This window comes from Bombus vosnesenskii, unplaced genomic scaffold, assembly GCF_011952255.1.
Source record: "Bombus vosnesenskii isolate JDL3184/JDL3185 unplaced genomic scaffold, Bvos_JDL3184-5_v1.1 scf7180000013383, whole genome shotgun sequence".
NCBI lineage: Eukaryota > Metazoa > Arthropoda > Insecta > Hymenoptera > Apidae > Bombus > Bombus vosnesenskii.
In genome coordinates, this window is record NW_022883012.1 from 722,005 (window position 1) to 747,823 (window position 25,819).

Consider the following 25,819-nt stretch of genomic DNA (forward strand, 5'->3'; position numbering starts at 1 on the left):
GTTAGTGGCATGTCGGATTTCAATATTTATATCTCGATAGCGAATGAAGCGAAAAACACGAGCTCTTAGCCGCGTGATTTATGAACGTTTCAATGCCAGATTATATATTATTATAAAAAAAAGAAAGAAAACAGATTTTCATATACAGGGTGGTTGGTAACTGGTGGTACAAGCGGGAAGGGTGTGATTCTAGGCGAAAAAAGAAGTCGAAAATATAGAATAAAAATTTTTCGTTCGAGGCTTTGTTTTCGAGAAAATCGACTTTGAATTTTCGCTCGGTACGCGTGCACTTTATCGCGTCTCGTTATAACGGATCTCACTGTAAATCGTTGTCTCGATGAAAAAATTTAAAAAAAAAAAAAATTAAAAAAGAAAATTTTACACCTTTTTTACACCTTACAAGAAAATTTTAAACACCTTGCATATCTATCGGTTATATTTTTTCAGATATTGTGCGTTAGGGTTATTAAAGCGGATGCACTTGATGTATCGTAACGTGCAAAGTTCTTAAGCCATCTGATACGATGATTTTACTATTTTACAAATCATATTTTTGGGTCGCATACTCGGAAATTCCGATAACTGAGATGTATGTATTTGTAACGTCGTTTCGTATCACCAATTACCCGTAACCGATAATCACGATTCTATTCCTTCTCATATTCACAAAACACGGTCAGTCGACGAAATTTTAATCGATTAGGTATATCGATGTCGTCGATTATTTCCGCTGTTTCAGTTACGTCGATTACGCACACGTATTTCGTATCCACTTTGTCGATCGCTGCAAAAGTCGTACTCGTACGTCTGAAAGCAATCGAAAAACAGCTGATCCAGCGATTCGTAACAATAGCGCAATGTCCCATGGTTTTGCATAGGCAATTTGTTCTCGAGCTTTGTCGGAATACCATCGTATCGTCGTTCTGAGTGTGCCTGTAATATATAATTTTTGCCTGCACGATATAAAAGATTCGTCTAACTGTGATACATTTGGTTAAAAGACTACGCATGTACGCTAAATGGAAGCGATGTCGAACGATCGATATTTCGAGAAGCGTTCCGTTTGAAAGCGCCGCCTTTTCTAGACTGTAGCTACGATGTTACGATATATTAAGAATCTTTAAGTCAGTGTAGTTACAACGTTTCGCGTTTAAATAGGAAATAGCGCGAGAATCGTAGGACGGATTCGATTAAAGCATCGTACAAATTTTTCGGTACCGTTTTATAACAATTTGCGTTTATTTTCATTTTCAGCTTCGAGCAACGGTGTTAAGGATTCGAACGATATACTGGTAAGAACGAAATTTATCGATTCGTTGTCTTTAGGTATATCATTGGGTATCAACAAGGAGATAAAAGTAATTGTTAAAAAAAAAAAATAAACAAGGTACACTTTCAGTTATATAATCTCGCCAAAAAAGTAGATTAAATTCGAAACGTTGAGTCATTTAGATTTATGACAAACGAAATGTTTCGAATTGTTTAAGAAACGGTCGAGCTTGCGAAAGCGTAACTTGCTTTGAAACTGTCGTGATTTGTTTGGCTTAAGTGACATAAAATCTTTCGTCGAAAGCGAATACAAGTTACACGTACGTACATTGAATGAAACATCAGCCGATCACGTATTGTCGCGAAGGTTTCGGAATTTAAAACATCATCGAATTAATATAAGCACGGTTGCGCAGAGGACAGCTCGATAGCGTTAACGGAGATTTTAACGAAGGATAGCGATTCGCGAAACACGTCGATTGTAGTATAGTACGATCGAAGTAGGAAAAACTCGGGAAAAAAGTACCGTAAGAAGATCGTTGTTCGAGCAAATTTTTCCTGGAGGATCGCCGATCGCTGGTCATCGATCGATCGAGAAGAAAGAAAGAGAAAAAGAAAAAGGAAGAAATGTCGAGCGTCAGCAGAATCTCCACGATGAGGATCGCGATGTCGTACGGACCCGAACTGAGTTTCCTGGTGCTCCTTCGTATGTTGATTGGCATGTACAGGCCGGATATCGTGAGTCGCGAGAACAGGGTGAAGCCGACCACTTTATCGGATCTTCGAAACAGCTACGATTTTATAATAATCGGAGGTGGCACGGCTGGCTCGGTGTTGGCGAATCGTTTGTCGGAAAACGAAAATTGGACGGTGCTGTTGTTGGAGGCTGGCGTCGACGAAAACGATTTGTCCGACATACCGATTCTGTTCCCGATTCTTCAGCTCACCTCGATGGATTGGCAGTTCAAGACGGAACCGTCGAGTAATTATTGCAAAGCGATGAAAGCTAACGCGTGCAATTGGCCACGCGGCAAGGTACTATTTTCCAATGACATTTATTATCGTTTATTATTATCACAATCATGGATGCATAATGTATGAATGTGCACGGTATAAATATGTATGCACTTACGCAACGTCGTTATTAAGGATTTGCCCTATCCGATGTTAGTTTCTCCACATAAATCAAGTTACGTCGGCACGAATGATTTCCACTATTTTTCATTCTCGCGACCGATATAGGTGTGACGATCGCTGTTAATTTTTTTAACAGAGGATATTCGCATAATAGATTCGCTTAAGCAAACTTTTTTACGTCGAACTTCATTTAAACTCGCAGAAATTTCATTGTACGCGCGTATCGATATCGTTCGCTGTACTCGCCGATAATTATATCTTTGGATACGTAGCGGGTGTATACGTGAATTATCGTACAGGTACTCGGAGGAAGTAGCGTGCTGAACGCGATGCTCTACGTGCGTGGCAACAAGAAGGATTACGACAATTGGCAGGAGATGGGTAATCCAGGATGGGATTACGAGAGCGTATTGCCTTATTTTAAGAAATCCGAGGACATGAGGATCAAAGAATACCAAGATTCCCCTTATCATCGAACCGGTGGATATCTGACCGTCGAATACTTTAATTATCGTTCGTCCGTGACCGATTATCTGATACAAGCGGGCACGGAAATGGGCTACGACGTGGTGGATGTGAATGGACCCACGCAAACCGGATTCTCCTTCTCTCATGCAACGGTGAAAGATGGTCTGCGATGTAGTACCGCGAAAGCTTTTCTTCGAACGGCTTCCAAGCGAAAAAATTTACATATCAGTATGAGATCGATGGTAGAGAGGATTTTGGTGAGCCAAGGCGAGTTATCAAACGTTAGCTCTTCCTATCGTTTCCTATCGTAGTTTCGTTTAAAATCGTACAGCTTGGAATTGTTATTATCGGAGACGAGGACCACGAGAGACGATCAATCGGCGGATGTTGATTTTCAGATGAAAATGGAAAAACTGCTTATGGCGTGGAATTTCAAGTAGGATCCAGGCGCAGGACGGTGAAAGCCAGTCGCGAGGTAATTCTATCGGCTGGCGCGATACAATCGCCGCAATTGCTCATGTTGTCTGGAATCGGCCCCAGGGGTCATTTGGAACAACTCGATATTCCCGTGGTCCACGAAGCTCCCGGCGTCGGTAGAAATCTTCAGGATCACGTGGCGATCGGTGGATTGACTTACTTGGTGACTAAACCGGCGAACATCACGGATTCGACATCTTTCAGTTTTAACTTGATGAGGTCCGTCAATGCCCATGCGCTCAATTTGTTCGTCAGAGAACGTACCGGGCCGTTGTACGGGAGTAACGTGGCCGAGGGTATAGCTTTCATCAACACCAAGTGAGTATTTATCGACGTTAACTCGTAACGACTTTGCGAATTTTTCTGCAAATTTATATCTTTACGAACGAGAGAAACGAGACTGAAATCAAAATTTGCTTTTATTTCGTATATTTTCGTACATTACGCGGATATGTTTTCTATATCTATATCTATATCATAACGAATATTTCCAGATATGCGAACAAGTCGGAGGATTATCCCGATATACAGCTGTTCGTCTCTTCAACGGCCGACAATACGGACGGCGGTCTCTTTGGCAAGAGAGCTTGCAACCTTCTGGATGACTTTTATGCGCGTTTGTTCGAAAATATCCTGTACCAGGACTCGTACATGATCATGCCGCTACTGCTGCGACCTCGAAGCAGAGGATACATCAAGCTGCGCTCCAAGGACGTTAATCAGCAGCCGATCATAGTGCCCAACTACTTCGACGATCCACACGATCTCGACGTTTTGGTAATAAACTGGTTTATTATTCCTTAAAAAATAAGTACAGCGAACGTTTGTCGAGCTAACGGTTACCGACTCGATCGATTTCGACGATACGGTGACGGAGAAACGAAAGCTTAAAATCTATACTCGTGTGTACGAGTATCGGGTAAAATTTGCATTAAACGTTTTTGCTCCAAAATAGATTACTCGTTTATTCCTCGATATCGTCGTTCGATATATCGTACGTTTGTTTCTCTTCTCAATTAAAATTCAATTTGCTAAACTCGCATTAGTTTCTTGTTTCGAGCTTTCTTTTGGCCAGTGGTCGCTGTACAACGAGTTCCGTACTTTCTCGATCGATTTAAAGCAACGCTGAGAAATCGAATCTTCGAGAATTTAATAAATCGTGTGTCTGTTAACGTCAACGGATGCAGGCGGAAGGCGCGAAGTTTATCCACGATATGTCGAAGACGAACACGATGAAGCAACTGAAAACTCAACCGAATCCAAACAAAACTCCGGAGTGTTCGTCGTTCGAGTTCCCATCGCTGGATTATTGGCGTTGTTTCGCTCGATATTACACGCTAACTATTTACCACCCGAGCGGAACGTGTAAAATGGGACCCTCCACGGACAAAATGGCAGTGGTCGATGCCAGATTGAAGATGCACGGCGTAAATGGACTTCGAGTGATCGATACCTCGATCATGCCAACGATCACTTCCGGCAATACGAACGCACCGACGATCATGATCGCCGAGAAAGCCGCTGACATGATCAAAGAGGATTGGAAGATTTAAGACACGGGTTCCCTTTTCCATCCTCGAGATATACCGCCTATCAGTTATCGACGATGAATTTCAACCGTGTTAACGTCTGTTCGATGACGATCGTGGCGATGCTATAACAGCGATAACGACGATGACAACGACGATATAAGAAGAGGACAGCGATAAATATAGAATGGAAGCGTTATCCGTGATAATCTTCGATCGATATCGTCGATTTTCGACTGTTCTTTAAAATTTCAACTTTTACCGGTTTTAGAAATTCGGAAAATCGATAGGTATAGATTAGATCGATTTCCATTTTGGCACCAGAATCGCCGTTCTTTTCCATTCCTTCTACGCTGTCGACGAAGCTCTAGATTTCTCCGACACCGGATATCGACATGCGCGTTCATCGACCAACCAAATATCCGTCAATCTACAAAACGGTCGATATACGCGATCCTCTGAGACACGATCGCCGTTCGGAACAGCTCCGATACCCGTTGGCACTTTGTTCCATCGAGCGACCGAGACTATATGAACGCGATATGCTTCGTTTCCCCGCTAAAACTAGCCTAAACTGTTACTAGCGCGAAGAGAGAAAGAGAGAGAGAGAGAGAGAGAGAGATCAGTGAAAAGAATGTAATTAGACTTTTATCCGTTAGGCGGATTTTAACCGATAATAATTAATTCGCGCGCTCGTTCCCTGTATATCGATCAGCCAACGCTTTTCACGCGTGACTGCTATCGCGAGATGAAATTTTATGCCACGTGAAAAGCACCGGTTCTCGATCGGCTGCCAAAGGTAACACGAATACGTTAATTATGGTTGGTCGTGGGGTTGAATGGATAACTGCAGGACAGTCTAGTACTCCAGCACGGTGTTTTGCAAGTATTTCGAAAACTAAGACTAAGATTTTCCCGAGATCCAAGAAGGCTTTCTAAACAATTACCAAAATACGTTGTATTTGGTTCAAAACGTTGACAGCAACGTTCACACCGAGCGGCTATTGTCGGTTGTTTATTTTACAATCTAAAAGAAAAAAAATCGGTGTCTCCGATCAAATAGTTAGGCGTTGCGCGTTTAAAAAATTCTTGCCGCGCACCAATCGTTGTAGATTAGTAGATTAGTCGTAGATCGCGGTTCTAACGTTTAAAATTAGAAACGAGGGAAAGTACAAGTGGCGTGGGTTTCGACGAGATACTCCGTTTCGTTTCGAACGATTCGACAGCTTTAGGTTCTCTTGCATTTACTACTATATCGCTTAAAGTTTACGTTTCTTCTAAATTGTCAGTCGAACTTGCGGATAGAACCAAGGAAGAGAGGAACGAATTTATCTATTTTTTAAAAGAACCGTACCGTTAACCCGTGTCATTTGCATGCTGCTATCGACTACGTTTAACAGGCTGACTTTCATCGTCCGAGCCAATTCATTTGGCGAGTAAAAGTCCGTGTCGGATACCGACCCGCGTAGATAATTCAACGATGGGAACTAAAGGGAATTTCGCGATCAGCATCGCGTACGTTACACTTATCGCACGAGTCTGAGCTTCGATAATTAGTTAATTGGCAAAGTGAATTGGATTCGAGGATACGACGATGCTTACGTAAGCGAAGTTTAAAGTAACAGTTTCAGAGATAGTGGATTATTCTACGGAATTTCTCGAACGTTGCCGCGTGTATTGTAATTGGCGCAAAAAAGACATCAGGATAAACGAGCGTAATTTGATGCAGCAGTTTTTTTTTTTGTTGGCAATAAAAAGGATATGACGCAAAAATGAGAATTGCGCAACGAAGAACGGCTGTCCATCGCTGAAACTCTTCCAACTAACGTCGCGTCTTAAGGTATTTCTCGATGCGAGAGCGGAGAAGAAAGGAAATCCGTTCAAAATCGAGGAAGAACAGTTTGCGGCAGCGAGAATCGGATCGATTTAAAATCGAAATCCTGCTACAGCGGAATTGCATTTGCCTGAACTTGTCGACGGACCATGTTGTTACATCTGTTGATTTACGTAACAGTCGCTCGCGTCGAGCGATAGAAACGATATAAGCGAACGCAATTAGCAAAAGTTAACTGAAATTTCGCTCGGATAAATGGAGTTCTACCGTATGACTTTGAAGAACGGTGGCAGGGCTGATGTTTCGAAACTTGACACAAGGAATACTTTCACGCGAATGGGACGAATGCGTTTTGCAATAGATTTCGAAGGATATGGATGTCTCGACTTTTCTAATCAAAGATCCGCTGTGTCTCTTTGGCGGATTAAGACGATATCCGAAATTATCGCCGGACAATGTATACGTCGAATCTTCGAAGTAGCTGCAGAATATTCTGTTACGAGACCAGTGAAAGCCTCCGTCTCGTTTTACGATCGCGTTCCATCGAAGCCTATAGACCGAACTCGCTTTTACACCCCTTTCGATATGACTGCAATGGTTTCGCACAGGCTGGACGATCTCTCGAACTCGCCATCACCCGGACCGATCTAGGTAACTTTCGTTCGTGAAAACGCGCCGCTATTTTCCAACGCTGTACCCGGTCGATTAAGGTCCTACTTTCAGCAGGATCGGTGCAAGAGTGAAACCGTGAACGACCGAACGCGATTTAGTGATTCGCGGTCGGTCTGTCCGCGTCTATCGAACCGAACGATCGCTCGCACGTGCTTTCCTTCGGGACACGCGCGCGTTTCGCTCGTTTTCTTGGCTCCCTCTTCTTTCCTATTCTTCGCGTCGTTGTCAGTTTCGTCGTTTAAACCGGCCGAGGCGATCGCGTTCTCGGCGCGTGGCACATCTTTCTCATAGTGTAACGTTTGTAACGTGTATAGGCTTTATATGTCGCGAGGATATTTGAACAGTTGGCGCACGAATCTTTCATGTACATATCGTACGTTTTATAGAAAACGTTTTGAAGTTTCGTTAACATTGCGATGGGATACGACCGTATCGTTGTTTCGTCGGTACATCGACAACAATTCGCAACTAGTCTGAAAATCTATGTAGAAATTACAAGATATCGTTGCACGCGTGTATTTTGTATGAAAAATTAGTACAGCACGAGACAACCGTCTTAAATATACGACAAGTGTTAAGGATAGCCTTATTAAATATGGAAATCCGTTAATACAAAGTATAATCGACTGTTTGCAAATGTATTTATCTCAGATTGGTTGGAAAATTTTGCCAATATAACGGTGGTAGTCTAATCTCGTGACATCGGTGTTAACGAAATCTCAACATGTTCCATATAACGTACGTAATATACTCGTTAAGATTATCTACGTGTGTTCGAATACTTTGAAGGGCCTGTGTGTAGACGACGATAGGCGAGATCGTGTCGAAGAAGATACGTTTAAGTTAACGTAGAAGAAAGAATTTGAGGGTATCTTGCGTATTTTATTGTATTTTCTTCCTTTTATTTCCTTGCCGGTTTAGTCTTTTTTTTCTCCGACCTTATCGTCGGTCAGCTTTACGAATCGGTTCGCGGCGACGAGGATCGAGAACGGTTCGAAACGAACGGTCGGCGGATTCGAAGGACGGAAGCGAATATGTGATTCGTGCAAAATTGAAACGAGCTGTGATCGAAGCACAGGGACGAACGAGAGAACTGCGAAAGATGAGAACTGCAACGCGGAGACACGAATCTGACGCCTAGCGAATTTGATCCGTAAGGATTTCGTTCGAATTTTCTTTCAGATTTAAGGAGCAGCGACGTCGCTAAATCGCAAAAAAGAACGGAAACGGCAGTAGCGACGAAAAGTTTTCAAATATCTTTCGCGATCGGTAGCATTACGATGCGTTTTCCAAATCATCCCGATCGTCATCTCGCTTTCTCTTTCTACGCGAAAAGCAACGCGTCTTTCGTCAGGCAAGTTCTGCTTAACCAAGCCTCGTAAATCCGGTTTGCGCGAATCGTTGTAAAACTTGTATAACTCCTAGAAAAGTTCTCTGCAACTACAGGAAGCAAAAGTTTGCGCACACATCGCGTAAATTTCTTTTACGCGATGCTATTCTTTGTTAATCGACGGAGAAGCAAGAGACAATATACGTATTCCTCTGTTCGCGATTTGTGCCACAGTCGGCAAATTGGATTTTGCAAATACCTAATTAAAAGATACGCGCGTAGTTTTTTTAGAGGATGTTGCAATTGAAATTCGACAACAATTGGATACTTTTGTTAGTCGTAAGTGGTAGACCGATCGGAAGATGAAACTAAGCGTAAAAATAAATGCGTTCGTCTTCCACGATCTTCGGTAGAAATTACATGTGGTGCACATGTGTGCTACGTACGATACAAAAAGAAAAAGCTTTCTGTTGTTTAGTAGCAGCGAAACATTGCTTCGGTTTCGAAGAAATAAACGAAAACCGAACTTGCTGTTTGCGTAATTAAATCGTACAATTAGACACAATGTCTCCGAATGCAACGACTCGGAATCGATTACCAGATAGAATATCGATCGATTTACACCGATATCGCGACATATTACGTGAGTACCGACATATATGTACTTGTAAATCGATTAATTTATCTGCGAGATATATAATCTTGCGAGACATATAGCACGTAATTCAGAAATCTTCCGTTTCTGCAAAAAATCTTCGATAGCCTAATCTTTACTAGCTTCTTAATCTATAATTGTTGTTTAAACGTGAACGATATGACATCTAAATAAACATGTTACATGGTTTAATATAGACTCGATAAAATTAAATTAGATTTAAGCGAGATTCGAATAATTATATTAAACGGAATTAAAAAAACAGTTTAGTTGTGATTTTATGATATAGCGTACGTATGGTATATATAAATCGCGTATGTTCTTACCGATGAAACGACGGACGAAAGGAAAACCTGAGAATCGAAACGGTATAGAACGGTACTTGCGATTTTAATGGACCGATCAACGCGGTACGCTCGCTCGAAGAATAGCATTTAATCGGATTAATTGCAACGAAATATGTATTTCAGCGATATATCGGTACATTCTCTTATCTTTGTTTCAAATTGCTCTTTTCATTGAGATTCCACTTAAAATCGGATTAAAAGTTGTACGAGATCCAGATGTGAGAAAAAATGAAGTTAACCGATAACGTAATTTATCCGTGATTTCGCTTACGTAGACGATAACCTATCTAATTTAACCGTAAAAATACATATAAATGTCGTGTGGACGTCCAATTTCATTCTATACGCGGAAAGAGTGTAGCGAACCTTTCTACATACCGCTCAGTGGTAAGTTCAATGTTTTTACATATTATCGTTTAATATTAATCGCGTCTTTGTACATTTATATCTCTGCCCTGATTTTCGCTTCGAATCGATCGCAGTTTTGAAACCTTCGACCGAATCGGTACTTTCCTGTTACCGTAGAATGCTTTCTTTTCGTATAATTTGTGATTTCTTTTTTTTTTTTTTTTTTTTTTTTTTTTGATAAAGTTTTCCTATCTTTCTTGTTAACAAAAGCACAATTCGTATCGTCTGCCTTTTTCTCTTTCACCCGACTTTCACCGACAATGGGAAAGAAAGGAGCGAATTACGTGCTTCCTTTCTATGTACCGTTCATCGATCAGAACGTTCGTTCTTAGATAATTCACATGTAAGAAGAACTTGTCGCGTCGTTAGAACTTTGTTCGCAGGAAAATACCACGAAAAGTCAAAAGTTGAGCTAATTTTTTTTTATTCGTTCGTGATCCAACTTCTTACGTCGATCACGCTGAACTCTGGGAGCGTTAACTTCAAAACGCAACGTACCGCGAAGCTTCGAATTCGAAATCTCTACAACGACGCGAACACGTTGTATCTTTGATCGTAAAGAAATCGCTGAAATGTACGCCGAGAATAAGTTTTCAAATCTCACGAAGAATCGTGTTTCAAAATCTTTCGTACGCCATCGTTTGAAACTTTCACGCGGGATGCCTCGCTCTACTGCTTCTCCGTCTTGTCTTGGACGAGCCTCCTCTCTTTGTGTCACTGCCGACCGAAAACACTATCGCGCGAATATCATCGTTTGGATATTTCGAATATCCTGTGCGCGCAGATGCGATAGGATATTATCTCGTATCGAAAATGTCGTTACTCGCCGATGGCATAATACCGATACCAACGTGGTGGCTAATTTTTGAAAATTGTCACCGAGTTTCGCCGCGCAATTTACCATTTGCTCGTCGATAACGAGACAAGACGGAGAGGCGTGTGACGAATAGAACGATCGTATCGGTGGTGGAAAAAGGAACGTCCATAGGAAGGTCTATAGGAACGAAAGCGCTAAACTAACGCGAAACTTCTTCACGCGGTAGAAGCCACCGTCCCTTCGGTCGATCCTCCGTACGGCCTTGTTTATCCGTCCTCCCTCTCGAAACACGTTTTTCAAGCGATTCTTTCGTGCCGTCCCCCGACTTCATTTCGCATGACGCATTCGAGCGGTTTACTGACTGGATGACGTCAGGCTCTTTCTCCGGAAGAGAGCGAGTGGCGATCTCCCTTCCAGTTCACGGTGCGTCGAGCCTCTTTAATTAGCCCGTCTAGTGTGGCCACGGCCGCGGCTCTTGCCCAACTGTACCCCGTCGCGTCGTCAAAATAGATGAATCGTTGCCGTTCTGCGTCAGGCTTTCACGCGGCGCGCCGCAGACTCACGACCGCTTCGTTCCGTCTCGGATGAAGCTCCTCTTTGTGTTGCTCCCGACCAAAAGGACTATCACGCGCGCGCGCGCTCCCTACTCGCTACAGCCGCCCAAATGTCTTCGAATTCTGCTCCACGAGCCACTATCGGCCTCCTCTACTGCGCGCCGCTTCCCTTTGGACGATTCTTCAGGTTTGTCTAACCGTCAGATTACCATTCTTTCTTTCCTTCTCGTTATTTCTTTCCCGGAAAGTGAAATATTCTTCTCTTTTCGATAGATCTCACGAGGTAAACTCTCTCGCCTTTTCAAAACGAAGATTTACTTTTAGATCTTTCGTTCAAACGGAATAAAAGGGATTACGGTTCTTTTTTTTTTTTTCATTCGACCTAAGGGAGGGGGTGGCGTTTTCAAAGTTCGTTTTCGAAGAAGACTCGTGTATTTTTCACTTTACGCACGTTTTTTGTCACGAACGTGTTTTTTTCATTTTACGTTGTTAAAATCGAAACGAAAGAATGGAGAACGGAAGGCGAACGAAGTAAACGAGAGAAACAACGCGAAACGTCTATACAAATACACGGATCGAGGACGCACTAATCTAGTTCTATTCGAGAACATATTTTCGTTTCGCCTCGCGACTACAGTCGTTTTCGTCGGATTTACAATCAGCAATGGAAGAATATTTGCGTAGTAGGTTTAGCTTTAAATACATAGAGGGATAACGTGTACTTGGATTCTATTTTATCCGAAGGTTGAGTGGGGCTGTTGAACGTCGTGGTGAAAGGGAAAGTGGGTGTACGCGGTGAGCTTGCGATAGTTTAAAATTCAACGGGACAAATGGGAAATAATTGTAACGAACTTGATAAAGACGCTTCCTGTGCGAATTCTTCTTTTCTCAAAAATTCTTTATCTCGTGATGTTCGCCTCGTATGATAATGCAATAGAATATCTAGTCGTTACCTTGAACGCTTCTAGCGATATACGTATGCAAATACCGCGAACGTATATTTTATTCATCGTCATTGTCAGTCAAATTTTACGAGCACCATTTTCCATGTGCCGCGCATTTCTCGACGCGCTATAAAAATTTATTCCGACAACGTTACCAACTTTCACGGTATACCCGATACTATCCTCATCGCTGGACACTAACTTCCTCCGCGGTAACGACGTTATCCTATCTCCCATGTGGCATCTGTTTCGCGCAAACAATTTTACCAAGCGTTATCGAACTCGCTTCCAAACCTCGCTCGTCGTACGTTCCGTCAAAAACATCCGTTTTCCGTCGCGACTTTCGAAAGTCCGCACACCACGATTTTGCACAAACCAGACACGATTAATTGTTCGTCAGCTGTCGGGACTTTCACGCACAGAGAGCATATCGCGAGTCGATTCGAGCGTGCAAGAACCAGATCCGCGATCGCGTATGATTTATCCTCCGATGTGATTATACGATCTATCGGCTTTCGTCGATATGCTTTGCGTCGCTTCGAACACAGTCGTAGTTGAAAGAAGGTTTAAAACTGCAACGCGAATATAGGTATTAGTAACTTTGTGTTAGATATTTTTTACCATGTTAGTTAGGATCGTCTATTTCAGGATATACAGTCGGAGAGGATAAGTGGATAGGTAGAGGAAGTACGTGGCAATGAAGTTAAAGTTAAACGTTTAACGAAATTTCATCGACACCTATTTCCCCTATCTGTCGATTTGTTTTTCCTCTCTGATCGTACGTTACACGTATCGTCTACTCGTCTTTCTCGTAAAATAGAATTCCGTTTCCCAAAATTATCATACAACGATGTGTCATAAACTATTTTTCGTCCGTCGCTGTACGTACGTGCGTTGAGAACTTGAAATCGCTAGAAAATCGATTCGAGTCGAACGCGCATCGCTACCTGCACAACGCTGCGGATTATCGTCTCGTTTCGAGATCGTCACTTTCACGCGAAACACTGGTCAGATTTTACAATTTTACAACCGTTATCTTTCTCGTTCGTACACGCTAGCGCTTTATCATCGACGAAACAACTTCGACTCGACGACTTTACGTTCGTGACGGCATCCATGAAACCGTAATTCGTTCAATTTCAACCGTATAGACTTTCACGTTGAAAGTTATTTCGCGTTTCACGCGATACTCGTAATTTTCGCTAACCGCGCGTTCGTCTTAGTTCATCGAGGAAAACGATGAAATAACGCGTAAAAGTTGCGTAAGCGCTAACATCGGTATGAAAGAATTGCATTTAAACGGTATCGACGATTCTTCTAAAAGTTAGTCGACGCATCGACTGTGTGTGTGATTAAATTGCGTGAAAGATAAGCAAGGTTTGATAGATCGGATCGATGAAAACTATCGAGTTCGAACTGCCGGTACGCGTCAATTTCTTCCAAAGCAACATAAATGCAAGAACCGTTCGAACAAGAAGCGTATTTTCTTTCAGGCGATCCAACGATAAACCAGCAAATATTAACGCGTATCGATAAAATTAGTTTGAATCGTACCGCTGGTAGCAGCTGCGACGTTCTCCGTTGCGTTCCGCCGATTCTAAATTACACGCAAACTTAGCATTGACACATTGACTCGAATTCTGTTGCTTTCTGTTCGCAGGTGATACCGACCTCTAATTGGATAAAATGCGAGCGTACGTGCTGCTCTCGCTCCTGGTGCAATTGGCATTCGCGTTTCGACTCCCATTTCCGGTAAATAGAGCCGTCCCGATCGATCGATATCGGCGATTATCCCCAAAAGGAAACTCGAAAGCTCGCGACCCGTTGATACTGACAAACGATGTTCTAGTAGACAGCGGCGCGCCTTTCTTTTCGCGTATATTTCTCTTTCCATACATATTTTTTTCTCTCTATATTTTATCTCTATCCTATATTTCATGCAGTTTAATCCTCCGTCGGCGATGGTGACTCGAAAGTCGGTCAGGTTTTATCTTCCTCGAAACTAGCCTACCTATCGTAATTATCTCTAGTCGGAAGGAAGACGTCGAACGAAGAACGATCGATCAGATCGATGTCGGCTGTAGTGGAAAGAAACGAGCTTCTATGGAAAATTTATGAACCAAACGCCTTTGTACATGGTTATAATTATATTTTGGATGGTCCTTCGAACCCGAGCATCGTCATGGCGATGCATAGGCGAGGCCACGAGCACGAGAATTCGAAACGTAATCTCGCCGTAGACAGAACGCGTCCGATGCGACTCTAAATGCGGATGACTCGAGGAAATGTCTGATTTTCGCGAATTCTTAATATAATGTTGACGACATTAATCCGCGCACGTTTAACGATCCTTGGTTAATATCAACCGTGCTGCGACGATATCGCGATTAGAATACTCGTTTTCTCTTTCTCGAATGCAGAGTAGCTTTCGCTTCGCGACAATCTCGCGTTTAATCTTTGTTTTACATCGATTCGTACGAAATTTACTTTTTCTTCGTCTATCTGCGAAGAACAGGGATACGAGCACAGCAGCGCGGTTAAATCACGAAGGCATACAAAAGTGAAAGTGATTTAATTAAACACCTCGTTAACCAGTTTCAGGCTAGCCTATTGGATACGAGCAATGGAACATCGTGTTGCTCCTGCAGCTTCAAAGACACGTCGTACATGGCGTCCAAGTGCGGCGTGAAAACATCTTTCATGAGCTTGGTCGAGAAAATAATCGCGTCTACGTGCGACGTGTCGGATCCTTGCCACAGACTCGGCAAAGAGGAAGTGCCCAACGAATGGTAAAATCTTCGCGACTAATTTTATTCTATTTCTAAATTCTTCGAATTTTAAATCGTTCGCTCAATTCGTTAAACTTTCGTTCTTCTCTACGTCGTCTTGCAGCGATCGAATCCTTCCGGTAATTTAAACTTGTATGGAAACCTGAAACAAGGGTTTATCGCACGTTTTAAGTTGTAAAATTAAATCGCAGTTGAATCGACGATAAAGTAGGATCTCGTACGAGACGTTAATTTACAATTTATCATCGATACGATCGTCGAAAACGTAGGTTCGACTTTATCGTGGTCGGCGGCGGAGTAGCCGGGCCTGTAATTGCCAGGAGATTGAGCGACAATCCTTGGTGGAGGGTTCTGCTGATCGAAGCAGGGCCGGAAGAACCGTCGATGACTTCTATTCCTGGACTCGCGGTTCACGCCGTCAATTCGACTTTGGATTGGAATTTCAAAACGGAGCCAACGGAGCCCCATCCGACCGCGTGTTTAGGTAACCGATCTGCGTTCTTGTTCGAGGAAGTAATGGAATTCTATCCTTTCTAACTTTACGTATCACCGGCAGAAACCGACGGAGTGTGCACTTGGCCGCGAGGGAAGATGATGTCCGGTACCGCCGGCATGTACGGAATGATGTACGTACGAGGGCACCCAGAAGTATACAACAGTTGGGCTCGGGCAGGCGCCACAGGTTGGTCCTACGACGAAGTCGCCCACTACTTCGAACGCGCCGAAGATCCCGTAGATCCGTCGATATTATCCGACAAACCTAGAAGCGTTGCCGTACCAGGTCCGATGAAGATTCGATTTTATCCTCACAAGCCAGCCTTCGCCGACGAACTTTTGAAAGCCGCGGCCGAGCTGGGTTACAGAACGTCGAACTTGAAGGAATACAGTCAGACAGGCTTCATGGTGGCTCCCATGACGACCGACAATGGCGTACGAGGCACGACTTCGAGAAATTACTTGAGATCGGCGTACGGTAAAAACAATTTAAGGGTGTTGATCAACGCCCAGGTGACGAAGGTTCTAACGAATCAGTGGCAGAGCAAAGCGTACGGCGTCGAACTGATCGATAAAGATGGATATAAGAGGATCGTGAAAGCTAACAAAGAAGTTATTCTAGCGGCTGGAGCGATTGGCTCCCCTCACATTCTATTGAACTCCGGGATAGGACCCAAGGAGCATTTAACCAAATTGGGCATGAACGTGATCAAGGACCTGCCTGTAGGAAAGAATCTTCACAATCACGTGTCGGTTGCGGTTCTCTTCAGTATCAAGGATACCGCGTACGAATCTATGAACATGAACAGCGTTAACGAATACTTGGAGACCAGAACCGGTCCGTTGAGCAGTACCGGATTGACCCAAGTGACGGCGTTCCTCGAGAGCAGCTACGCCGCTAGCGGAGTACCCGATATCCAGATGTTCTTCGACGGATTCGCGCCAAACTGTCCAAGGACCGGACTCGAATTCGAGTGTTTGAACGGCGCGATTGGCTTATGCTCGGACAGAAGGCAGATCGTGGTCAGGCCGACGGCTGTTACCGTGGAGAGCAGGGGATACATGAAGTTGCGATCCGGCGACCCGATCGCACCACCTTTGATTTACCCCAACTACTTTACCCACACGAAGGATTTGAAGGTGTTGATCGAGGGTATTAGGAAGGCGATCGAGCTCACCAACACGCAGACTATGAAACAATGGGATTTTCGATTGGAACCTATCGTTCATCCCCTTTGCACCAAGTAAGGACAGCGTTATACGGCAAGGCCCGTAATTCATGCAACGAACGTTCTCGTTAAAGCCTCGAAGTCCCGTTCTCGAGAAGATAGAATTCGAATACGTCGATAAATGTTCAAATTCGACTTTCTCGAGAATCGGACGAACGCGTTTTATTCTACCTTCTTATATTACATTTATTCCACATCTCCGCTAGAATCGATCGAATTCGATTGACCGTTTAGAATCGGAATCAAGCAAATTTACGTGCTCTTTGCAAATCTTGCGATTCTTCGTTTTCGTCGTATTCTTTTGTCTTATATTCGTACCATGAATTACGGACCACCCTGTATATCACGGACGAAAGCGAAACGTTCAAAGATTCAACGTCAATTCGCGTAATTGATACTAACGTGAAATTCGTTTGGTTCAGCTATCACTTCGCCACTGACGCGTACTGGGAGTGCTACGTGAGAGCGGCGACTGGACCGGAGAACCATCAATCGGGGACATGCAAAGTAGGCGCGTACGACGACCCAACGGCCGTCGTCGATCCAGAGCTACGAGTACGTGGTATATCGAACATTCGAGTCGCGGACGCATCCGTGTTTCCGATCGTGCCAAACAGTAATCCCATCGCAGCGATCATGATGATCGCGGAAAAGGCGGCTGACATGATCACGCATACATGGTCGAAGATGTGAGAACTCGAAGATGCGTCGGAAAAGGTCGATGCCACGCTTCTTTATTCTCGATTCTCCTGTCGTATGGTATTCCGCGCGATGTCCCGTTTGCGAAAATCCTCCTTACCGAACATTGCTCGCGTCACCACGATGCGATCTTTAAATCGTTCGAATTTGGTCAACATTGAATTTGAGAAATTTTTAAGCCAACTTTAAAAGATGCGACGTATCGTCTAATACACTTGTGTGCCATATATGACAGGATGAGTAACGACGAGTTTATCATTTTCAAATAATCAATGTGCAACTATTACTCTGTATATAACGACAAGCAAATAATTTATGATCAGTGTCGAGCGATGCGAATATTTGTAGAATAGACTCGAGCCTATCTTGTGGACAATTTTTCAAATATGATAATTCAAATATATCTTTTACTCGATATCCCGTTTATTTCATTTCGGAAATTTTATTTATAGAAACGACGACGAATCGATTTGAGAAATATTCGTCTCGTTTCGGATACGAATAAAAATGTTTGCGATGCCTTGTTTCTTGGCGAATAACGGTATATCTCGCACGGATACATCGGCCACTTCTATTTAGGTGGCACGAACACTTTGAAAAATCGACCGTTGATAAATTCAAAATACGTATCCGATACGTACCAAAAACGAGTCAGCCTCGCCTGTCATTTACGCGATGTTATACGAGAGTCGTGCAGAAAGTAATGCCCGTTTTCAGATAGCAACGATAAAAATGCATTTTAAAAAGATCTCTTGTTTTCCAACTTTCCTATATGTCGGGGTGGCGTTGAGGATCAGGTCGAGGGTGTTCGACGAATTCCCCTGAGGGGTAGCCATCGTTGCGATATCGCAAGAACACCGTTTATTAACAGAAGTATGGAGAGTACAGAGCCGGCAATCAACCCGACGGTTAGATGCTCGCGACACTAGTGACGATGGGTCTCGGGTTCGATAACGAATACGCGGTCAACGGGGTGATAGATATACTTGCTAAAACTCAAACGTGTACTGCTCGCTGATCGTAAGGCGCTACTCCCTTCGTCGATCAGATCTCAAGAAAGAGTGACTGCTCGTCCCGAGGATGCCGCCGAGTCAAACTGTGTTGGAGTGTGTCTAAGGACACGAGACAGGTTTTATAACGAGTCTTCAGGCTAATTGTACTCGTGCCGTGCAAGTGCCTCAATCCCTGGTATTCATTGTCTCTATGGGTATTTCTTGTAACGAGGGTCATACTATCGCTCTATACCTTTGCTAGACAAAGCGCCCGTCCCGTTGACCGCGGCTACGTTGGGCGACAGCTATAGTAGACCCTGGAGTACACTGTTGCGGGATTATCCCAAATTCTAGATGCTCCGGTGTTCTTCCCTCTCCGACATAAATATACCAATATACCTTTCGTATACTTTTCGATACAACCGCCAGCCTTACTCCAACGCTTATCGAAACGTTCTACGACCTTTTGTACGTCAGTTCGCATATTTATCGTCTTACGCAATTCTTTAAATCATCTTTTCTTGCGGAGCATCATGGACCAAACATATTTTTCTCTGTAACGAGAGACGGCTGGACTGAATATTTACGATCACGTGCAGTTTCTGTCTCTATTGACTTGCCCGCAACCACGGTCTTATCTAATAATTCATCCATAATTCTATTACCGTCAATATGGTGAATTCCATTTGGAAGAATTTTTTCAGCTTTTGAAAAGCGTAAAAACGTAAAAGCGCCGTCGCCGGGATTTTCAATTCGCATCGTCATTTTAAACGCGCGATACAACGACGATATCGAGTATTCAAACACAAAATTTTGTACGACTTGTGTCAATATATGAACGAAACTGGGCAATCTTCTGTAAGTCATCGTTTTATATGTCTTCTATATATAAACGGGCGGTACTTTCTGGACGACCCTGGTATTATCGATAGAAATTATGCATGTTTTCGATAACCACTCGTCTATTGTAAGGCGAACACATCCTTTATGTTGAAAATTCTTTTAAAAGCTGTAAAGAAGGCGATAAGATCTTTAATGTATGTATGTATATATGTATATACAAGATATACCACTTAACATTATCATCTGAAATATATACATGTATATGCGTTGTAATACAAAATTCGAACAAACGTTTTCTATAGAAGTTGCACACTTCCGCAGGGACCAGTGTATAATGGAAATAGTTCTATGACGTTGCAAAAGACTTTGTTTATTCGATCTTCGCTGGCCTTCAAATATTTACAATTAGCATTAGTATCGGTTGTGTTTTATGAATTTTTTTCAAAGTGACTATCATTTACGAATAATGAAAATGTAACATTCCATTAAAAAAAAAAAAAAAAAACAAAGTTGGTCCTTTTATCTAGTTATCCTTTAGCAGTAGAAATCTTTCGCATGCCCCTCTAATTTCAAAACATTTCACTTATATCGTGTCACTTTTTCTACTCTACAGTTACATTATAGAAAAATGTTTCGTTATTTATCACGGTATATGTATTTTACGCATACGACGAGAATATACAGTAAGCATTACGGTATAGTACATGGAGTAAAAAGACACACGTACAAGTGAAATAGTGCAGTGAAGTAAAAAATACACGACTCCAGGTGCAGATGCGTGTAATATGCGTAAACACCTGTGCTCGAATATACGAGAAATAGAGATTTATAAAAAAAAAAAGTTAACCTCGACATTCGTATCGAACAAATAATATCGTATTACGTGTATTACGTTTTATCGTCTTACGTTTCACGTTTCGGATCAAACTCGACATGTACCGATGTTTACATGTTCTATGAAAAGTCTAGTTGACTTTTGCCGATCCGAATCGTTTGTCGAGAACCTCGCCGAATTTCTGTGAATATGTGCAGTATCATGCAAAAGTTTCCGATCGGATAGGCTTATTATTTTGTATTACAAAAGCGATGTTTTAAAGAGTTTTAAATAATATATACAATTGTGTACTTAATATTCTTTCATATATCTTTCTCATATCTCATTTTCATATAGCTTGTCGAATATATCAATAACATTGTACTTTTATCGGTAATTTATTCGATATTATACCTGAGCAACTTAGTACAGTACGTACGAGAAGTATTCAAATAATTTCTTTGCGTCAAAATACTACGCAACCCATGGAATTCAAAGCTAAGTAACGTCTGTAAGCAGAGCGGTGTTTCGAGTGTCACGTAAAGTTGGTACTTGGGTGGTAGTAAGAAGGCCGAGTCGTAACCCAACTACTAATTTTCCTTTATAAAACTTTATTATAAATGTTAACACTTACAAAATAACACCGAACCGGAGAATAGGGGTTGTACGAGTACAGCAATTAGAAGAGGAACAAGAACTGCCCGAGTTGGGTGAAGTCTCGCTTTATATACGTTTTGGTTTTAGGATGTTGAGGGGCTAGGTGTAGGCTATGATTTTTTTTTTTTTTTTTTTTTATTTAAAATTTCACATTCACAATTTGTCCAATTTGGACATTTGGTAGAATGGAGTAGGCTATGATGTGGAAAAGTGTCCGAAGGTCGGGGGTCCACATTCTGTCTCTGATATGGACTAAGGTGCGTCACAGTTGTATGCTATGATGATAAGGTGGTGATGTGTCCAAAAGTGCCCTAAGGTTGGCGGTCGATGTCGTATTACTGATTGTAGGTTGAGATGTGATTGATATCACACGAGCAACAATTTTCGAAGAAGAAACAAATTTTCATTTCTATATTCGAACAACGATATCTAACAGAATTTTAAGTAATATCGAAAGAAAATAATATAATACACGAATATCGTTATACAATCGTATAATATTAAATAGTTATAATTCTAAAGAATGTCAGATTAGAAATATAAAGTGAGAGAACTATGGCCGAAAACTTTTGCTCGACATTGTACGTACATGTATTCGTATATCGCTGTATTATTCAGAATAACGTGAAGATTACGATTTATCAGGAAATAAAGTAAAAGGAGACAGAAAATGATGTGCATAAATAGCGCGCGAACGACGTGTCGACATCAAAAGTAATTCATACTCGAGCCGGGAGCTACGGAGGAAGTGCGAGGTCGAATCGGATTTCTTATTGGTTCGTTTCAACAATTTTATATCGGTAATTAAATTTAAAAATATTTGATATTTTGTGAAAATCCATTTGATAATTATCGAGTATAGAGCGTGAAACGTGTTGTCAGTATCGGTATTCGGGAAATCTTTTTCTCTACACGTATGACCATCGCTCGGCGTTCCTTTTCAACTTCTAAAGCAATTTATGTTTAACGCTATACGTGTATCATCTAACTATTTATTTTATAACTGTTATAGATAAATTGAAGGCAAATTTAGATAAACATGTTATATATATGAAAAATAATTATCTCTCTCGTCGAATAAGTTTAGACCAGGCTACGTAAAAATGCGGTCGCCTACTGCGAAATACGTTCAATTAATGTTAAGTACGTTTCTCAAATGAAAGAATACCGCATGTTTCTACAAAATTATCGCATCGAAACGGAATCATCTGTTACGTCGGGCGACATTCTACCTAGACCAGGCCACACATCGCTCACACGATGGCAACCAAATGTCAGCACGCGTTCACTGCGTATCTTCGATAGTCTTAAGAGCCGATCATAAATCTTAGGAATTTTTAAGGTCCTTCAGACCGAACCAAACATCTGCGCTGAGTCACTGTCCAAAGGTTATTCATTATTACGGAAAGATAGGAGAAGTTCGTTTTTCTCATGTACTATGTTTCACACTAGCAACTTTCTTTCGGGGGCGGTTAACACCCTTCCATACCAATCCAGAAAATTAATCAATTACCAGAGAAGTCCTTCCCTCACTCTCCCAACAAGAACTTGGTCTTAACAAATCAGCTTTTCTCGCATTAGACCCACCCATCGCGAGTGTCCTCCGCTGCATCATCCTTACAGAAAGTCAATCTTTATACATTTTTTAAACCTTCGACATCTAAGCGTGCGTCGCGTACAACACCTTGTTACTCTAGCTATCGATCGAATTTAATTGTATGTTTCTAGTCAAGAAGTTGTTGGAATAAACAGTAATTATATAAGTCTATAAGTGAATTTTAACGTCATTATCTAATGCGATAATTTTCTATCAATTTTACACTTTTGCTTTATAATTTTAGGAGGCGCTGACAGCGTTCAACCAAAAAATAAGACATGGAGTCGTGTATGAGCGCAAATTGCGCGGCAGCGCTATCGTCAACGCCAGACTCCATTTTTACTCATTTCATACAAGTACTGTTGGCAAGCCTGTGTACTTTAAGCAAAAACGGGGACTATCCAATCGATCGGACGGAAGAGATTTTGGTTTCGGAAAGAGAATTCGATTTCGTGATCGCGGGAGGTGGAACGGCGGGTACTATCCTTGCTCATAGATTGACGGAAGTAATGGATTGGAAGGTTCTACTGATCGAAGCTGGAGAAGATCCTAATCCCATTACCGACGTTCCCGGTCTCTTCGTAACGTTGCCCGGCCAGGTTCAGGACTATTCTTACAAGGTATGAAAATTAAAGTAAATTAACGCTCCGGAAATCGATCCGATTCGTTGCTAAACCAATCACGGCAAAAGTTATTTTCATCGACGAGTACGATTATTCGCAAGTTTTTGTCTTCGAAGGAAGAAAAGTACGAAGAACGAGAAGTTCTCTGGGTAAGCTTGGTCTCGAGGTGTGCCCTTAACGTACCTTCGATCAACCGTTTCTGTTCACAGGTGGAGCCTCAAGAAGGTACGTGTCAGGGTAGCACGAATAAGCAATGCAGATGGTCGAAGGGCAAGGCTCTTGGTGGTAGTTCCGTCATCAACGCCATGATACACGTGTTTGGGAACGACAGGGACTACGATAAATGGGCCAGTCTAGGCAACGAAGGATGGAGCTACAAGGAAGTGCTTCCGTACTTCAAGAGATCTTTGAATTGTCCGGCAGAACATATAGCTAAGTGGGGGGAAAAGTATTGCGGAATCGGTGGGCCGATGAACATCAGACACGACAATTACTCCCTAACAAACATCCTAGACATCGTCCTAAATAGCGCGCACGAGTTAGGATTCAACGTTCTCGAACCACTGATCGGTGATCGTTTCGTTGGATTCGGTAGAGCAATGGGCACCATGGAAAATACGCGTCGCGTTAATACCGCCAAAGCTTTCCTATCTCCCATCAAAGACAGAAAGAACCTGTACGTGATGAAATCCAGTAGGGTGGACAAGATTCTATTGGAAGGTGATCGAGCGACCGGTGTTCGCGTCACCTTGAAGGATGGTCGATCGATCGACGTAAAAGCATCGAAGGAGGTGATTCTTTCCGCGGGAAGCATCGCTAGTCCTCAAATAATGATGCTTTCGGGAATCGGTCCCAAGGAACATCTGACAGAAATGGGAATACCGACCGTGGCCGATCTACCGGTCGGAGAAAATCTTCAGGATCATATCGTTTGGTTAGGAATGCACATAGCTTACGTGAACGAATCGACAGTGCCACCATCTGCAACGTTTTTGATGGACGCAACTTACGAGTATCTAGCGCACAATTCCGGAGAATTAGCCGCTACAGGGATCAATCTTCTCGGTTTTGTCAATGTCAACGATCCTAGTTCCGTGTATCCGGACATTCAATTCCACTTTGGCCAATTTCCACGTTGGAACCCGGTCAAAGTAGGATCTCTAATGGCGACGTTTGCGTTTAACGACGAAGTGATACGAGAAACGCAAAAAAACATCATGGAGTCGGACGTGCTCTTTCCTTGCGCTGTTTTATTGAATCCTAAGAGTCGAGGAGTTGTAAAGTTGCGCAGCGTCGATCCGGCTGACCCTGTCAAGATCTACGCGAATTATTTAACCGAACAGGAGGACCTGAAAACGTTGTTAAAATCCGTCGACACTGTCAAGTCTTTGTTGAATACCGAAACGATGAAGAAGCACGGTATGTGGTTGCGACATTTCGATATTCCCGGATGCCGGCATACGCAGCCCGATTCTATCGAATACTGGGAATGCAGTATCAGACACGTAGCTACTTCGTTGTTTCACGCGGTTGGCACGGTTAGAATGGGACCGTCTAACGACCCCAGGGCCGTCGTGAATGCCAGATTGAAAGTACACGGTATCGACAAGTTACGAGTGATCGATGCGTCGATCATGCCAAACATCGTTAGCGGAAACACTAACGCACCGACGATGATGATCGCCGAGAAGGGAGCGGATATGATCAAGGAGGATTGGGGGACAAGAGTACACGTGGAACTGTAAAAGGTCTGGCTAATGTACGATGTATTTCATAGTATCGTTAGAGTCCGATAGAGTTCGATACGCGAAACACGCAAAAGCACGAAACGAATTAATAATCCACGAAATTACACGAAAGTTATTTTTCTCCTGATTATAATAACAACGATAACAACGATCTGTATCGCGTACTGTAAAACGTAGTAATAAAATTAACTTCAAGAAATTCGTCGATCACTATTTTTAACAAATAGGATAATTCAAAGTATTCGAATGGTTCACTTACCGTGTAACTTGCGAACAATTTTCAAACTGCGTCACACGACCGTTTCTCTGTTCTAGAACTGCAATTCGCAGGTAATTGCATCGTAACATTCCGATGCATTTTACGCTTCTTTTGCAACTCGGTGAACGCACTTACGTCTCAATACCAGTACGTTTTACCCGTAACAACGACAACTCGTCGACATGCAGGGCAAGTCGCAAAGAATTTATTCGTTAAAGAATCGGCATCATTTACAACAAAATATCTAGCAGATCGTCGAACGAACTTTGTTTTATGTCGTAGCAAATTAATCGAAATTCGGTGAAAATTTGTAACTACGAACCATTCCATGAGATTCGTTCGCAACTCTACTCGTTCGTTCACGAAAAATCCAACTTTCGTAGAATCTACTCTATGGTGATAGCAAATGAAAAGCAGGAGGTGTGGATTTCGCAAGGCTTTAACCAGGAAACGAAACGAAATGACTTTTCTAATAAATGAAAGCGTGCAACACTCCGAGCCGTTGCAAAAAGTACGGGGTAACAGGGGGACGTCGCAAGAAACAACGCCATCGCCTGCATTTCCGTCGATCTCCGACAAGAACAAGAACCAGGCTGCCACTTTCCTTCTCAAATCAATCGTCGATGGTCAGCG

General features: G+C 42.5%; 4 protein-coding genes across 8 annotated transcripts in view; 3 read left to right on the forward strand and 1 right to left on the reverse strand.

The window, feature by feature from the left end:
• LOC117237607 (flotillin-2) overlaps nt 1–25,819 on the reverse strand; it is a 91,917-nt gene that overhangs the window by 17,951 nt on the left and 48,147 nt on the right. The window lies entirely within an intron of this gene.
• On the forward strand, nt 1,858–4,950 carry LOC117237608 (glucose dehydrogenase [FAD, quinone]-like). The gene is made up of 5 exons (XM_033501747.1): nt 1,858–2,304; nt 2,706–3,135; nt 3,273–3,669; nt 3,846–4,128; nt 4,539–4,950. Exons 1-5 carry the CDS (start codon nt 1,897–1,899, stop codon nt 4,902–4,904), a joined length of 1,884 nt encoding a protein of 627 aa, XP_033357638.1. The 5' UTR covers nt 1,858–1,896; the 3' UTR covers nt 4,905–4,950.
• On the forward strand, nt 9,914–17,738 carry LOC117237600 (glucose dehydrogenase [FAD, quinone]-like). 5 transcript variants are annotated; one of them, XM_033501734.1, is made up of 6 exons: nt 9,914–10,105; nt 14,102–14,193; nt 15,037–15,230; nt 15,500–15,714; nt 15,787–16,969; nt 17,377–17,647. In XM_033501734.1, exons 2-6 carry the CDS (start codon nt 14,128–14,130, stop codon nt 17,645–17,647), a joined length of 1,929 nt encoding a protein of 642 aa, XP_033357625.1. In that variant the 5' UTR covers nt 9,914–10,105; nt 14,102–14,127. The 5 variants fall into 5 exon arrangements, with proteins under 5 accessions (XP_033357625.1, XP_033357626.1, XP_033357629.1 ...); XM_033501735.1 differs by lacking the exon at nt 9,914–10,105 and adding an exon at nt 11,188–11,684; XM_033501736.1 differs by lacking the exon at nt 9,914–10,105 and adding an exon at nt 12,805–12,873.
• LOC117237603 (glucose dehydrogenase [FAD, quinone]-like) lies at nt 22,820–25,048 on the forward strand. Its single transcript, XM_033501742.1, has 2 exons — nt 22,820–23,176; nt 23,389–25,048. Exons 1-2 carry the CDS (start codon nt 22,835–22,837, stop codon nt 24,922–24,924), a joined length of 1,878 nt encoding a protein of 625 aa, XP_033357633.1. The 5' UTR covers nt 22,820–22,834; the 3' UTR covers nt 24,925–25,048.